The sequence below is a fragment of the Pygocentrus nattereri genome, chromosome 15 (genome assembly GCF_015220715.1).
Source record: "Pygocentrus nattereri isolate fPygNat1 chromosome 15, fPygNat1.pri, whole genome shotgun sequence".
In the NCBI taxonomy this organism is placed as follows: Eukaryota; Metazoa; Chordata; class Actinopteri; order Characiformes; family Serrasalmidae; genus Pygocentrus; species Pygocentrus nattereri.
In genome coordinates, this window is record NC_051225.1 from 2,567,909 (window position 1) to 2,585,172 (window position 17,264).

Here is a 17,264-nt window from a genome sequence, read left to right on the forward strand (position 1 = left end):
GTAATTGTTGTGACAGGCTTACAGGCTCGAGCCCGTTATCCTACCAGACATGTGGGACGGGCCCTTAGTGCACTGCTAGGTAAAAAACGGACCAAGCCCAAAATATAACGGTGTTCACTGATGGTTTTGGCTGGTCACACATTTAAGCCCTATAGAGAATATCTGGTCTCATATGAAACACAAACCAGCTCGGCTGTGTTTTCCAGCTGTTTGAAGCCGTCGGCGCTGAGCGGATCAACACTGACTCTCCTTTCTGTAAAAGACTGTCTGCAAGTTTACACAAAAAACTTCAACATGTAGAGAAATCAAAGTGAAACGACTCACTGCAGCTGTTTGTTTAATGATTTGCTGTTAAGACCATTAGGAACATAAAGTGCTGCCAGTTTGGGCCCATTTTCTGTCCAGGACTGTAGCTAAACTGGAACTGGGTGAGAATCTCTGTGGAGATTATTCAGGGTCTTCCGAGGCCTTCGGCCTGACTCAGTGCGACTTACAGATATCTGGATATCTCTGGTGACTGAACTTTTTAGTAATATTCATAAACATATCAACGTCTCCATTCTAATACTTTTGATACATAATCAATAGAACCCGAGAGGGAACATTTTATCCCGAAATATCATCTCGGCTGTGATCTGGTGTCTGTAGATCATCCCAGCCGTGATGTTATTGGTGATAACTCCCTCCTCGAGTGCTCTACTGCTTTAATACAGCAGTTAAATAAATACAGTAAGAAATGAATAAACTGGCCGTGAACGCGGCGTTTAATATGTTTTAATGTTCAGTTCCTTCCTCCTAATTAGAGCTCCTTAACGAGCAGCTCGTTGCTACGTCAGAGTAACGAGCTCCGCCCACTCGCCGCTCAGCCGGCAGGTCGTTCTCCAGCTCCTTACACTAAATTCCCAAACTGCCCATGCAGTGATTTCCACTACAGAATCATGTCTGTTTTTAATGCAGAGCCGTCTGAGGACCCAAAGATCACGGCCAGCTAATGCTGGGCTTTGGCCTCGTCCCTCACAGACAGAGATTTGTCCAGATTCTCTGAGTCTTTTAATGATATTCTGCACCGTAGACGATGAAAAGCAGAAGTTCCACTCTCAGTCTAGCACTGACACTGACAAGTGTAAAAACTCCTGCAGCACCACTGGGTCTAATACACTCCTACCAGCACCACACACACTACCATGTCAGTGTCACTGCTGTGCTGAGAACAGACCACCACACAAATATATCTGAAGCCTTGTGGTCAGTCAATGACCAATGATGAATGGAGTGGGGCTGAGAAACTGCACGGCAACAGATGGACTACAGTCGGTAAATAAAAACGAGTGGGTGCAAGTACAAGGCAGGTGTTTCTAAGTGGCCAGTGAGTAGAAGTACAAAGTCAGTGTTTCTAAAAAAGTGGTCAGTAAATGTACAAGGTGGGTGTTTCTAATAAAGTGGCCAGTGAGTGGAAGTACGGGGTAGGTGTTTCTAATAAAGTGGCCAGTAGTGAAAGCAGTAGGTTAGTGTTTCTAACAAAGTGGCCAGTGAGTGGAAGCACAAGGTGTGTGTTTCCAGTAAAGTGGCCACTGAGCGGAAGTACATGGTAGGTGTTTCTAATAAAGTGGCCAGTAGTGAAAGCAGTAGGTCAGTGTTTCTAACAAAGTGGCCAGTGAGTGGAAGCACAATGAAGGCGTGTCTAATGAAGTGGCCAGTGAGGGGACGTAGAAGGTGGGTGTTTCAGATAAACTGGACAGTAAATGTACAAGGTGGGTGTTTCTAATAAAGTGGCCACTGAGTGGAAGTACAGGGTAGGTGTTTTTAACAAAGTGGCCAGTAGTGAAAGAAGAGGGTCAGCGTTTCTAATAAAGTGGCCAGCAAATGGAAGTACAAAGTAGGTGTTTCTAGTAAAGTGGCCAGTAAGTGTGTGAGGTGATCGTTTGCAGTCAAAACAAAACAAAAAAGTTAAGTGAGCAAAAAAGTAAGCTCAGCGACCCTGTGTGACCTTAAAAAGTCAGTTAACCACTGATAAGAGGAGGAAAGGACTGCACGATGTGACCCGACAACAGAAAATAAACACTAAAGAAAACAGATCAAGGCCTGTGAACTGATTTCTCCATCATAAACCGTCTCTCGAGGGCCTGTGGTGTAAAATTCTTCACATTTCCTATTTATTATGACTAATGTATTCCTTTGACTGGAGCTTTCATTCTAATTGTGAAGGATTTAAAGGCGCTGGCCCAATTTTGCCGTTCTTTTCTCCTCCAACATGAAGAAGGCCTGCTCAGGTAATTCAGGGGGGGTGTCTCCTTTGGCTCGGGCCTAGAGATTTCTTTTTTTTGTCAATTCCAACTCTGAATTCTGAATGAATGCCTCGTCGCAGTCAGCATGTTCGTCTGTCCGATTATATTCCGGCAGAGAATTACTTCATACAAACCAAATTTCTGCTCTGAAAGGAGCCCCCGGGGTTTTTTTTCCACATCATAAAGTAGGAGAGAAGGGACGAGTAATTCCCTCGCTCGGAATCTGCCACTTCATCAAACGCACTCATGTCTGTCCTGTGCCATAAGCCATTACCAAGAGCTATTCAAGGACTATAGAGGTCCTTCAGGGCCTGCACTGCGGCCTGCACCGGCCTGCTGGAGAGAAGGCCACTTCCACACTCATCTGTTAGGAGAAAACAACTTGTTGAGGAAGCTGTGATGGAACTATGTGGCGGGTGTGAGCGGATAGGCGGTTAATGTCAAGACAAAACTAAAGGATGTTCAGCAAAATGAACTTGTCTGAGTGGCCAAAAGAATTTAAAACCTGGTACATTTGCAACGCTCCCGCTTCTGCTTTGTAAAGCAGGCGGGCTAGAGCCGTGTGCCACATGAGCAGGCCTGATGTGATGTGCTGAAAAGGCCTTTTTTGAATGCACGCTTTTCTCTTTCAGGGATGAATTCCAATTCAGTGCCATGTATGCACACAGCTCCTGCGTCTAAAGTGGCCCTGGAGAGAGATGCTTTTACCTCGCGGCCTCGGAGCCGCTGAACAATGACATGCTACGGTGAAATTATGTTTTAATTTGTGCCAGTGCCATCGTCTGAACAGCCCTGTGCATGCGTGACCCCTGCGGCTGCACAGCTGGAACCAAACGCCTGCCTTTGTGAACCAGAACCACAATAAAAACAGATGTGTCCTTCGTTCTCCCGCCAACACATCATTATTCTCATACGCTTATGAAAAGTGTTTCCTGACCAGTGCGATTCTCAGCCTCATGCAGGCTTGGTAATTAGTATTTACCAAGGAATATTTGAACAACTTCGTACTTTATAGATTTTATTGAATGTAAAACACACGATTTACGCATAATCCAGGGTGATGGGAACCAGGCGTCGCCATGACTACAGCACAGATATAGACACTTTATTTACCATCCAGAACCACCAGAGAACCTACACGAGTCTTCTGAGCTTATATGGAATGTTGATGATGGAAAACAGTGGAAAATCTGGAATAATGAGTTTTCTTTGGGGACTATTTTGCCGCACAGCGCCCTGCATGTCTCCCTCCACCATGAATGGAGTTGAAGTTCTCTAAACTCTCATAAAACAGCGTCTCAGTCATCAGGCAGTGAATTCAGAACCAGTTCATGTAGGAACTTTCTGTGAGGAGCTTTTAGAGGGACGTCTGGTTCCCATCACCACCACTGTGAGCGGTTCTGACTCGGTCAGTTTATCTAGAACAGAGCGTTTCACACCGAACCGCTCAGAACCGACTCTGTTTACATCTGAACTATTTCATTATGCAGAAGTTTTCAAGAAGTGTTGCAATTCCTCTTTTACCTACTATCAGAACTTGAAATTGAAGGCATTTTTTCCACTTTCTTAAGCTAAAATGACAAATCTGTGAATGTTTTTAACGCACCAGGCACATTAGAACAGAACTCGTCACTTACATAAGATTAATTATACATTCAACCTAATAAACAGGTTAGAATAAAGGGGGGAAAAGCAAAGGAGAGAGTATTTAATGTGGCCTTAGTACTACACAGTAACACAGTAAGCCTGTAAGTTTTCTCTCAAGTGGAACGTTTCAGGATGTGAAATGGTGCTGCACTGCCCTCTACTGGACAATATTGTTATTACCATTTTAATTGGCCTTTTTCATCATTGTTTCCTGTCTGATTTGACCAACAAGACAGTAAAGCAGACTTGCATCTCAATACCTGGACAAAACAACTGAGTTCTGAACTGCATGTTATGTGTTTATCAGATAACCTGTAAAAATATATAATCATTTACATTAAACTGACTCATGAGCTGCTGTACAAATAAACTAAATTAGTCAAATACAGATTAAGACTAGTCTCCAACCAGTAAAAGGGTCACACTAGAAAATCTCATCAAATCTGTAGGCCAGAAAAATACATTTTTAACCTTTAATTCATGTTGTGCTGTAATCGGAACTGACCACTGCTTATACAAAATACACAAAAACATCGGCAGTAAATTCAGACACTTGTAGTAGATTAGATTAAGAGGCCCTTATTAGTCCCACAACTGGGAAATTCCACCCCCACATTTAACCCATCCACGCAGTGAAACACCACACACACACACCAGGGGGCAGTGAGCACACTTGCCCAGAGGGGTGGGCAGCCCTATCCACAGCGCCCGGGGGGCCGTTGAGGGCTTAGGGGTCTTGCTCAAGGACACCTCAGTCTAGCACTGTTGGCGAAGGGGATCAAACCACAATCGTCTGGTTACAAGATCGGTTCCCTAACCTCCAGCCCCTCTCAAGTAGAGCTTGAAACATCCAAATATGTAATCGGCCCCCAGGAGCTCAGTCTTTTAAACCTGCCTATGTGCTTGAACTGGACACCTGGCAACCTTTATTTACTGCACGCTCATTAAGACTCGTCAGTTTCTGAGCCAAGTGTTTGTTGGTTGAACTGCAGCCGAGATGCATTTGGTGACATGACTGGTGTAGAACTGTCTTGAATTGAGGTGTAACCAGTGTCCCATAGATTGTTGCTGGGGTGGGAGAGTCAGAGCACACATTACATTGCAGTGCATGCTGGGGACTGTAGTGCAGCACATTGTGAAAAGGGCTAATATTAATAGAAAATACTTTTACAGGCTAGACAGGACTGTATGGCAGGCCTGGTCTGACCCATAGGTCTTAGATTAAACTGCAGCACTAAAGCTGAATCACTATTGAAAATTCCCTTCTAGTCTTGTCTTAGGCTTAATCTGGGGCTGGGACCCTGGCCTAGTGTTTAAACTGAGCTGTAGCTCCTTTGAAAAACCGCAGAGTAGTTTTATAGTCCATATCGATCCAATGACTATCACAATAACTCAATATTCATTCACTCAATACTCAAAATGCCAATGATTCCATTTCTGTGCCGCTGCACAGTGAACATGAATTTACCTGCTGGTACGAGTTAGACCAGGGAAAAAGAACGGTCCTTTAATGTTTATGGCCAAGCTGATATGATTATATGACTGCTGCACTAACTTTTACCATCAAATTTAAAGGGCCCGTATCATGAAAAACCAAATGTGCCTTTTTATTTATTTATTTTTGTAAAAAGCTTAAAAACCATTCACATCCCCAGTTCAGAAGGTCCATATATGGAATCCGAGCTGCACTGCTTTTGTGATGTCACAAAAACACATGCATATGTCTGCCTGTTCAGCTTACAGTGATTTAGGCTCACCCTATTCGTGCTGAAGCTATAAGCAGCATTTGAACCCAGACTGCTTTCTGATTGAGGCATTGCCAATGAGAACGGGGCTCATTTACATTCACCAGCCTTAAGAGCACAGCATCAAAAAGCCCGTTTAATTCTAAGGGATAAACAGAGGCTGGAAAACGTCCATGTAGAATGAATAAGGGCTATTTTTGATACATCAAAACGCCACTAAATGCTACAGTTATTTTATATATATAAATAAAAGCTCAGGAAAAAAATGTGGGACACGGGCCCTTCAAGTCATTTTAACAGTAGTGGGCAATATGACAAAGACACTCACCAATCAGGTACAACACTCTGACCACCTCCTTGTTTCTACGCTCACTGTCCACTTTATCAGCTCCACTGACCGTATAGCTGCACTCTGTAGTTCTACAGTTACAGACTGTAGTCCATCTGTTTCTCTGATACTCTGTTACCCCGTTCTTCAGTGGTCAGGACCCCCATGGACCCTCACAGAGCAGGTACTATTTGGGTGGTGGGTCATTCTCAGCACTGCAGTTGTTTAAAAACTCCAGCAGCACTGCTGTGTCTGATCCACTCAGACCAGCACAACACACACTAACACAGCAATACAGATCGGTGCTGAGAAACAAGGAGACGGTCAGAATGTTGTGATTGATTGCTGTATTGTATTTTATATATACATATACACACACACACACACACACACACACACACACACACACACACACACACAGAAAAGCAAAAAAGCCCAGCGGTGCCAGATGTCAAATAAAAAACTATGAATGGATTTATCATTTATCCGTCAATTTACTGCATGAAAAATGACTAATTCTGCTCTGTGGTAATGAAACCAGCAGCTGGTCAGTGTTTAAACACTGATATCATCCACAATATGCTCAGGAAACTATACTATGATGTCATTTATCAGACAAGTGTTGTCATACTGCCCAGCACTACCTTTTAAGGACCTGCACGAACTGTTATATTCTGGCCTCTTTGTGACCATTTGACCAAGTGAAAAACACGACGAGTTCTTTTTTATTTCCTTCAACTGAAAAGGCATAAACTTCAGTTTATTAGGATATGCACATACATAGTCTGCATATTCTGCATTCCCAAAACAGGTCAAACAAAAGGCGTGTCTGTTAAAAATCAGCAGATACATCTAATCTACCATGAGAAAGATACAATCAGTACATTTTCAGAGCCGTGTAAACGCAAAGGCATTGCTCATCTGCACAGTTTACAACTAATTAGAAAAGCAGCTGCGCGGAGGACAGAAAAAAGGCAAAGATCCAACGTACAAAAGATAAAAACGTACTGATTGTAGCTTTAACCCTCAAACTTCTCCCTTTATCTTTATCAATTTGAAGACACAGATCTGACCTGAAACCGTCCGAAGCAGAAACACAAGCTTTGATGGTAAACAACGGCAGTCTTTGTATAATTACAAGGAAGCATCTCTGAGCGCTGGGAAGAGAAAATAAAAGGAGCGAGAAATGTTCGTTTACTATCGTGGTGCGCTGTCACATCAGGTGTCAGCCAAGCACTCACCGATTTTTATTCATTTCATTTCTTCAAATACTGAACAACAGTCTTCGGTTCATTTCTTCTTCCTCTCTTTCTCAAACTCGGCGATCTGGTTGAAGATGTCTTGTAAACTAGCAGGTAGGTCCTTTTTGTGGTCTCCCTCTGAGGCCCTGCTTCCATCTCCACTGCTCAGCCTGCGCTCGCTCCCGTCACTTCCTCTGCTGACCCTGCGGTCATATCTGCTCACCTCTGAGCTGCCCTGGCCCCTGGCCTGCGTCGACTCGTCCCTCGGGGGCCGGTCAGATTTGCGGGAGTGCTCCGAATAAGCCGAGGAAGAGGAATCCTTCCTGCTTCTGGAGAAGTCGTGAGAACTCTCCTTACGGCTGCTGCGGCTGTCGTCGGATTTGTGGCGATGTTTGTGGCCGTTCACTCCGGGACCATCATGCTGACCTCTGGGCTTGCTGCTCTGTGCCTGCGGACTGTGGCCAAACGGATCGTCGTCACACCTACCTCTGCTTTTGCCATGAGACTTCCCCCCGTCTTCTGCTTCAGCTTCCTCAGCGAGGAGCTTGGCTAGGGCTTGTTTCTGGTCCATGAAGGAGGCCGAGGTGTTGGCAGGAAGCGGATACTCCTCCTCTTCTTCAGGCGTTCGGTTGTCTTGAGACGAAATTCTCCGTTTGCGCTTCTTACTTCCGTGCGAGGAGCGCCGTCGCTTGTGCTTTCGTTTTTTGGACTTTTTGCGGCTGGATGAGGGCGAGGAGCTCTCGCTGGAGGACTCGGAGCTGGAGGACGTTACAGAGGAGGAGTCTGACCTCCTCCTTTTCTTCTTTATTCTGGATCGAAGCAAAGTGCACACAGTGATCCTGAACAAGCATCTCATGTTCCTCACAAACACTGTCAGCACTGTTTAACCCTTTAAACCCCAGACTTGTTCGCGTTATTAATAACACGTGTGTGTGTGTGTGTGTGTGTGTGTTTAATCTAATAACTGCACTTTCCTCAAAGTGAAAGAAGTTTCACAATTTCCACCTAATTTGGTTACTGAGAACAAAGTCATTCAGAGGGTTTGGTGTGAAATGGTTCAGATGTCTTTACAGTGGTGGTGATAGGAACCAGGGGTCGTCGCGACTACAGCACATATATAGATCACCGTAGTCGTGTGTTATGCCCATATTAGGAACTCCGGGTCTAAGCTTGATTTCTCTATGGCCAAAATGAATGGGGTTTACATAAAATCGCCTCAATCGCCCCGTGTTGAATAAAAATGCTCAGAACCCGATACGTTTTTTCCTGTGTACATTTTTCTCCTGAATATCACTGGATCCTCTGAATTGCGAGGTCGTTAATGAGCCTTAATTAAGTACTACATGCGAGCTAAAGCCACAGCACATCAATCTGATGGCAGGCTGTGGCGGCGCTCTGACGAGTTGTGCTACATTAGCGAAATGTTCCACCGTAGCGCATATTTACAGGTATACCCGTATATATATAAACCTCAAGGCAAGATATTTAGATATTTAGGCTAAAACTCATCAAAAATACTCCCTGTGTTAAAACTACGAAGCCGAATTTAGCTTCTTTTCTGACAGAGTCTTATTAGAATGTACCCGTTCCACCTTAAAAGGTGCAGCAGTTGTGATCAGCTATAACAAACATTGGCAAACAGGACAAAACAATACTGACTTACTGGTTTTGTGAAACAGCAAAAGTAAGTTAATGCTACTCAGCTGTCAACCAGAAACAGAGAAACCGGCTCATATGATGTCTTTCAACCCTCTGCTTGTTCGAATGTTCCCGTTCCACCTTAAATAGCGCAGCAATTCAGAATGTTACTTTTTCTTATTATTACTTTTATTTAATGATGGCGACATTCATTAACATTTCATGTAACAACCTTCTGTGAGGACCTTTTAGAGGTGGACGTCTGGTTCCTATCACCACCACTGTGAGCAGCTCTGACTCGGTCAGTTTCTCTAGAGCGGAGCGTTTCATACCGAACCGCTCTGAACGGCTCTGTTTACACTTTAACCATTTAATTACGGAGAGAGTGAGAAACAGTCGTGGAGCTCCATTTACTGCTGTAACAAAGCGACTCCCTCTACGCTTCCTGTAGTAACAACCGCGTCGAACATATAAACATTACGAAGCATTTCAGAGCACTAATCAAGATGAATGACTAATTAACCTTAGTGACTAATTGCTGCTGTTGAAGGTACTGAGTCACGAGGACGAGGAAAGCAAGCCTGGGCTTGCGACAGGTCCTTAGTGTTTAAGGGGTTAAAGACTAAAAGTGCACATTGATTTCAACCCTGTACAGTTTTTAGCTTTTACAGCAATAAACAGAGAACAACACAGAAAGATGACTGCTGAGCCCGTCTTCTGTGTGTGTGTGTGTGTGTGAGTTCATGCATCATTACCTTTTTTCTTCTTTTAAGATCTTACGCAACTTTTCTGCACTGGTCTCCGCAGTCTGTTGCTTCTCCTTCTCCCTAGAAGCCTCCTCAGCTTTCAGTTTAAGAGTTTTCTTTATAAGCGGTCGATTGGCACAGTGAAAATCAGAACCATGTGATCACAGAGATCAATCGGGCATGCAGGGACCCATCGGGGACACCAAAGAAAGATTTTGCAAAGATTTTGTGCAGTAATACCATCATAGCATACCATTTGTACGAACAAAGAAGCCATTTCAGAAGATCAGTGGCCATTCCAAGCATCAAGACAGGACATCAAAAATGTAAGGAAGCATTTTGCAATTAACAATGGATGTAAAAAAAAAAAAAATGAAAAATTAAAAAATTTTTTAAAAGGCAGTTACCAGTTAGTTCAAGCAGTGGAATACAAACCAGCCGAGTTTCAGTCCAAACGGGGTTTTCCAGAGATGGTATTTATGCCCACCAGGCGCAATTAGGAAGGATTCAAGGTCCCACAGCAATCAGGGTTCAATGTCCCACATCAAAGAGACACATAAATAACAAAAATATTTCATCAGTATAACAAGATACAAACGCGCAGCCTGTCCACAGCCTGAAAATTTCAAAAGGCAGCACAATACAAGTTTCATGCCAGAATGCTTCAATGCATCCTTCTGCCATGTTCTAATCAATTATACACTACCGTTCACAAGTTTGGAATCAGTTGTCCTATTAATGAATATCATGCAATAGTGTCTTATATACAGTGAAATGTTAGACACCAAAACAAACGAATAATTTAATTAGAATAAATTATTTTAACGGTTTTAATATTCTAGACCTGGGCTCGGCAACCTGTGGCTCTACTGTGCTGTTGCAGTGAAATAAAGCTCTGCTCATCGTTCAACACAGTTTAACAATAAACGGTCTTAAATAATGTAGAACTGCTGATTCACCCTTTAACCCTGAAGATCAGCGCAAACCGCTGGTCACCATAGCAACGCAGGCAACAATCCTGCCTAATTAGCAGCTAACGAAATAGCAAAGAGAGAGATTTAAGCTAAACATCGATGATTTGGAGTTGAATGGACTTAATTGCGTTTATAATCTCTCCAGCTGGTTTCCTGATGCATTTAATCTGCAACAAGAAACTGACAAACACTAAGAAGTCCGTTTCTCATTCGCCAGCTTCTTGTGCAAATTCTCCTATTCCACCTTACATGGAGCAGCAGTTTCCTTCTGTTGCCTTAGGCGCCATTTAAGGTGGGACGGGAAAATTCAGGCAAGAAGCTGGTGAATGAGAAGCTCGTAAATAGTCAAATGTTGAGACATTTTACAAGAAACTACTGCACAGAAAAAGTTTCCTGCCAGAGATGCGAGAAAAGCTGAGCTGAAGTTTAAAGTAAGTCTGCGTTTTCGTTTTTATTTTTTTGTCTACACTAGAACATCAGTACATACCAACACACATTTACAGCCAAGATGTTGGACATCAAATTTGGCTCCCACGGTGGTTTGATTTTTACTGAAAGGACAGAATGACTCGTCTTAACAGTTGGGTTGCGACACCTGAGCTAAGCGTTTAAAACAATTTGTAGGAAGCTGTGAAAATCCATCTGATGATAAAGAGTCCTGGATAATTTCCACAGTAATTGAGAAAGCTGTATATACCATTGAGAATGAACTTATATAAGCACGCTTTTCAAAAGCGGTGACCAAATCTTATTTCTACAAAACAGCTATTTGCAAAGATTTAGTGAAATTACTGTACACTTGTATGCAAACGTTGACACATCCTCCACAGAGACCACACTGCTGCACATTTTAATGCACAATTATGGCTTATTTACTGAAATTAACACACTGGGGAAACGATTCAAACATAAAATTTGGACTGCGCAAAAGTTACGGTTACTTTTTTAACCATAGTCATAACTTCTTGTTCCTAAAGTAACAATAAAAAATAAATTCGGTTTTATATTACTGAAAGCAGTGATTCCAAACTGTTGAACAGTACTGTACGCCAGTGCACAATAATTAGACAGAACTATAACAAAAAAAAATCATATTTTCAGATTTAAAAATATTTTTGATGATTCTGAATATAAAAGAACAATAAAAAAGTGTATTATTTTTATTGTATGTATTCCACTACTGTGGAAATACCTACTTAAAATTGGTTTCCTGTGAAAATTTAAATTTATGAGTCATTTAATTATTTCCTAAAGAACTGAAATCTAATCATTCCCCTACTGGATGCAGTGCCTGGACATATTTCAGCTCACCTGGATGCGCATCTGAAGCTTCTGCAGCGCTTCATCTGCCTCCTGAAACGTGTCGTCCAAGGCTATTGCTCTCTTATAAAGCCCTTCTGCTGTGACCAGCTTCTCCTCCTCCTCCAGCCTGATGAGGCAAAATACAACAGACATCAATCCCTGCAGTGAAACTATACTTTATTAAATCAACTAATCTAATCATTCTGCCTTATGATAACTGAGTGGATCATATGAACATTATAGAGCTTTTTAAATGAAACAGTAGAAGCCGTATCGCCCCCTACGCTTCCTGTAGTGTATTACAGTCTGTCAGAGCGACTGTGTGGATCATATGAACATTATAGAGCTTTTTAAATGAAACAGTAGAAGCCGTATCGCCCCCTACGCTTCCTGTAGTGTATTACAGTCTGTCAGAGCGACTGTGTGGATCATATGAACATTATAGAGACTTTTTAAATGAAACAGTAGAAGCCGTATCGCCCCCTACGCTTCCTGTAGTGTATTACAGTCTGTCAGAGCGACTGTGTGGATCATATGAACATTATAGAGCTTTTTAAATGAAACAGTAGAAGCCGTATCGCCCCCTACGCTTCCTGTAGTGTATTACAGTCTGTCAGAGCGACCGTGTGGATCATATGAACATTATAGAGCTTTTTAAATGAAACAGTAGAAGCCGTATCGCCCCCTACGCTTCCTGTAGTGTATTACAGTCTGTCAGAGCGACTGTGTGGATCATATGAACATTATAGAGCTTTTTAAATGAAACAGTAGAAGCCGTATCGCCCCCTACGCTTCCTGTAGTGTATTACAGTCTGTCAGAGCGACTGTGTGGATCATATGAACATTATAGAGCTTTTTAAATGAAACAGTAGAAGCCGTATCGCCCCCTACGCTTCCTGTAGTGTATTACAGTCTGTCAGAGCGACTGTGTGGATCATATTAACATTATAGAGCTTTTTAAATGAAACAGTAGAAGCCGTATCGCCCCCTACGCTTCCTGTAGTGTATTACAGTCTGTCAGAGCGACTGTGTGGATCATATGAACATTATAGAGCTTTTTAAATGAAACAGTAGAAGCCGTATCGCCCCCTACGCTTCCTGTAGTGTATTACAGTCTGTCAGAGCGACTGTGTGGATCATATGAACATTATAGAGCTTTTTAAATGAAACAGTAGAAGCCGTATCGCCCCCTACGCTTCCTGTAGTGTATTACAGTCTGTCAGAGCGACTGTGTGGATCATATGAACATTATAGAGCTTTTTAAATGAAACAGTAGAAGCCGTATCGCCCCCTACGCTTCCTGTAGTGTATTACAGTCTGTCAGAGCGACTGTGTGGATCATATGAACATTATAGAGCTTTTTAAATGAAACAGTAGAAGCCGTATCGCCCCCTACGCTTCCTGTAGTGTATTATAAAAAGCATTATAGAGCGCTTTGTCAAAGTAAACAACACATTAACACACTGACTAGTAAAAATGATTGTTCTTAGTCTGGCCCATTGTTGTGTGTGATAAATGCAGGAAACATTACTGCTCTTTGATGACTTACTGGCCACCTCGTTCCACAAGTGTTTGGCAGAGATACTTCTTTGCATTCCTGTGTGTTGGGCAGCTCTCCAAGGCTAGCTCAAAGTCATCTATAGCTTTCATCAAGCTGCCTTTAGTTGCATACCTGCAGCAAAATCATTCATTATGCCAAGGCATTCATGAAGCCAGGTTAACTCCAAGCAATTAGGAAGAGAAAAGACTTTCTCAGGAGGTAGAAACTCACAGAGCTCCGCGTGCAACGAGTGCTTCGACATTATTGGTGTCGATCTCTAAGGCTTTGTTATATTCATTCATGGCATCTACATGCCGTCCTGATTTGAAGTGATCCACACCAGCTTTCACACTGAAAGAGACAAACACAAGATGCTTGTTTTGATGTCACGTCATCACACATATGCTCAGGCCATTTAAGTATGTTTGACCATTTTTTCCTGCACAAACCATTTCAGGGCCCAAGACGCAGACTGCTTTTTCCGGATGGCAGTCGCGAAATCATCCTCAATGAAATGTTTACTGTTTAAAAAAAAAAAAAAAAAAAAGTATTAGATTTTAAATTAAAGTGTTGAAAAGGAAGGAACGTAACTAAGTTCAACAGCTCAATCTGAACACAATTATTACTGATTATGATCATAATCGTTTAGGACACAATTCAGTGTCATGACATTTTTCAAGTATTTTAACAGCCATCAAGTACATGTTATCCATTTTTCAGGAGATATTTCTGAGGAGATATGCGATGATTCACTTGGTCAAAGAAAAAAATAAGAGAAAAAAAAAACTGGAGTTAAAGCTACAGAGAAAATGGGACTTCAAACAACCACACACAAGACCTGGTAGACACCCAAACTGAGAAAAGGAAACAGGCAAATCAAACAAAGAAGCTGAGCGATGGACTGACCACCCCAGAGTCCAGACCTCAGCACCACTGAATGGGTTTGATTACTTCAGAAAATCATCAACCAGCTTCTAAGACTGAACTTTGGAGGCGTGTCTGCCACAGTGGTGCAACGACCAAATTAGTTGGCAACTAAAGTAACTAAAGCAGCAGTCGATTGGTCGACGTCATTATGCGTCTTTCTAGTGCTCACTAGAAAATTCTGACATTACAGTGTCCTAGGTGGTTGACCAGCAGGTGCTAGGAGATTGCTATGGCATCCTAGGTGGTTGCTCAGCAGTTGCTAGGCGATTGCTATGGCGTCCTAGGTGGTTGCTCAGCAGTTGCTAGGCGGTTGCTATGGCGTCCTAGGTGGTTGACCAGCAGTTGCTAGGCGGTTGCTATGGCGTCCTAGGTGGTTGACCAGCAGTTGCTAGGCGATTGCTATGGTGTCCTAGGTAGTTACTTAGCAGTTGGTAGGTGCCTAAAACCTTTGGAGAGTATTGTATGCTTTCCTCATGCTGAATAAATTTTTTAATTTTGAATAAATTAAATTTAATAAATTAAATAAATAAAGGTGGTCTCTGACTTTTGCTCAGTGCTGTATTTTACTGAATACTATTATAATAAAGTCAACACTACTGAAAGCAAACATGTTTGTTGTACCTCTGTAATCCTCTCATTAACGAAGGAGACCGTGTATCATTAATTCCCAGCTTTCTGAGCAGAACATCCACGTTGGCTGGGTTGGAGAAGCCCGGTGAGCTGTCCAGTAGCCTCTCATACGCATCACTGTTGCCACTGCCCACTTTTTCTCCACGGCTGAATCAGGGAGGAGATAAAAAAAAAAAACACTTGCAGAATAAAAGTTTAATTTACAGAAATATGTTTACAACACTTGGCAAGGTTCCCTTTGATGTAACTAAGTAGGTAAGTGAGATTAGACCTGTAGAAAAAATGCTGCAGTATAATTATGCGTGACTCATTGTGCCGAACAGCCAGTCACCTCTTACTTTTCATCAGCACGTTATTTGATTCAAGTTATTTAAATAAGCAACTGATTTTTGATTTAAGAACTAAAATGGCCAATTTGCTATCACCGTTCTGCAGATGTTAGGCGGTTGCTATGGTGTTATGTGGGGTTGCTAAGCGGTTGCTATGGTGTTCTAGGTGGTTGCTAAGCAGTTGCCAGGGATGTGCTATGGTGTCCTAGGTGGTTGAAAGCAGTTGCTATGGTATTCTATGTGGTTGCTAAGCAGTTGCCAGGTGGTTGTTATGGCGTCCTAGGTGGTTGCTGAGCAGTTGCCAAGCAGTTACTATGGTGGTTGTAGTGGTTGCTAAGCAATTCTGTGCTAGTGTGTTTCGTGTTCATTAATTAAGGTTAATCAATGATTTAATTCATTTGCCAGTAAAGAAAAAAAAAAAAAAAAAAAAAAAACTGTGCACCAATTTTTAGAAAAGAAAACAGAACGAAATATCAGAGATGTGTTTCATAAAAATGACCTGTCTAAATATGAACATGATGTCACTTACATGTAGTGAAGCGGAAGATCCTCTTTGCTTATTACACCCAGTTTAATGCGGTCCAGGTTTGGAGCCAGTGAGGAGGAATACAGCGAGATGGTCAGCTTCTCATGATAACGGTCTATGTCCTTCACACCGGCTATACCAAAGGAAATATGTGAGAGGTTAGCAGGGTCACCCCAAAAACGTCTCAGCAGTTTGTTTACAAATACACAGGGGTTTGAAACGCGCTCACGAGGTCGTAAGGACGCAGGATTCCTGAAGCAAAATATTTTATATCAAATTCAATATTATGGTTATGAATACTGACAACATAGCAAAAATAATACCATTTCTGGTTAAATATAAATTTTGTTTTACCTCTAATCAAATCCCCAATCTGGTAATAAGACAAAGGATCATCGTGGTTTCCAGTTGATGGTACATCTCGTACGGGACAGAGACCCTGGGGTGGGGGATTAAAAACATAATTAGGGTTGTCCATTAGTTATTAGGGTAGGGTAATAGTTACATTACTAGGGTAGTTACAATACTAGGGTAGTCTATTAGTTACATTAGTCCAAAAAGTAATGTACCAACTGATGATCGAGAAACCAAAGTTTTAAAAAAATAATAAAAATAAAAACATGCACAGATTTTCAATGACTCCAAAATACTTTTTACTGAAAAGGTAAACAAGAACATAAACATAGCGAATAAATTAACAATTCATAAATTCATTCTATATAAATATAAATCTAAATTTATCTGTATAAATATAAATATCTATATAACTAGTGTCACTTACACTAGGTATTACTTTCACATACATTCACTTATTTCCACAAAACCTTACACGCAAAAAAAATCATCAAACAAATCAATGCTGGTTCATTTTAATCAGGAATTTTTTTTAAATCAAGTAATCTTAATCAAAAAGGCCACCCCAAAAAATCCATACCGTGATCTCCAGGTCCTCAATGTCCCTCTCAAAGTCTCCAGCAGTGCAAAGAAGATTAACAAAGAAACCAAAGTCTCGGATTGATGTTATCCTCCCTATAACTAAATCCCCTCGTTCCACATCTCTGTAGAAAAGTTCTCTCCTCTCTTCATAAGAAACTTCCATGAACTGCTCCAGTGGCGGCATGATGGCGTACGGTTCTGCAACACAACATTAAATATTTCACTACATATATAACAGGACTGTAAGTGCGTGGAAGTGGAAGGCAGGTGTTTCTGATAAAGTGGCCAGAGAGTGGACGCTCAAGGAAGGTATTTCTAATAAAGTGGCCAGTGAGTGGAAACACCAGGTAGGTGTTTCTGATAAAGTGGCCAGAGAGTGGACGCTCAAGGAAGGTATTTCTAATAAAGTGGCCAGTGAGTGGAAACACCAGGTAGGTGTTTCTAATAAAGTGGCCAGTTATTGGAAGCAC

General features: G+C 42.0%; 1 protein-coding gene across 2 annotated transcripts in view; it reads right to left on the reverse strand.

Annotated features, from left to right (window-relative positions):
- Positions 1–6,744: 6,744 nt before the first annotated feature.
- ttc14 (tetratricopeptide repeat domain 14) overlaps positions 6,745–17,264 on the reverse strand; it is a 13,825-nt gene continuing 3,305 nt past the window's right edge. Inside the window, exons 4-13 of one of the 2 annotated variants that reach the window (XM_017722278.2) lie at positions 16,793–16,992; positions 16,213–16,297; positions 15,862–15,991; positions 14,995–15,150; positions 13,896–13,967; positions 13,678–13,797; positions 13,456–13,578; positions 11,916–12,033; positions 9,640–9,746; positions 6,745–8,055 (exon numbers count right to left, since the gene is read on the reverse strand). In XM_017722278.2, the coding sequence (XP_017577767.1) occupies positions 7,296–8,055; positions 9,640–9,746; positions 11,916–12,033; positions 13,456–13,578; positions 13,678–13,797; positions 13,896–13,967; positions 14,995–15,150; positions 15,862–15,991; positions 16,213–16,297; positions 16,793–16,992 (1,871 nt within the window). In that variant the 3' untranslated portion in view covers positions 6,745–7,295. Of the gene's footprint in view, positions 8,056–9,639; positions 10,176–11,915; positions 12,034–13,455; positions 13,579–13,677; positions 13,798–13,895; positions 13,968–14,994; positions 15,151–15,861; positions 15,992–16,212; positions 16,298–16,792; positions 16,993–17,264 lie in introns of those variants that run through there. The other variant, XM_037545617.1, reaches the window with a different exon arrangement.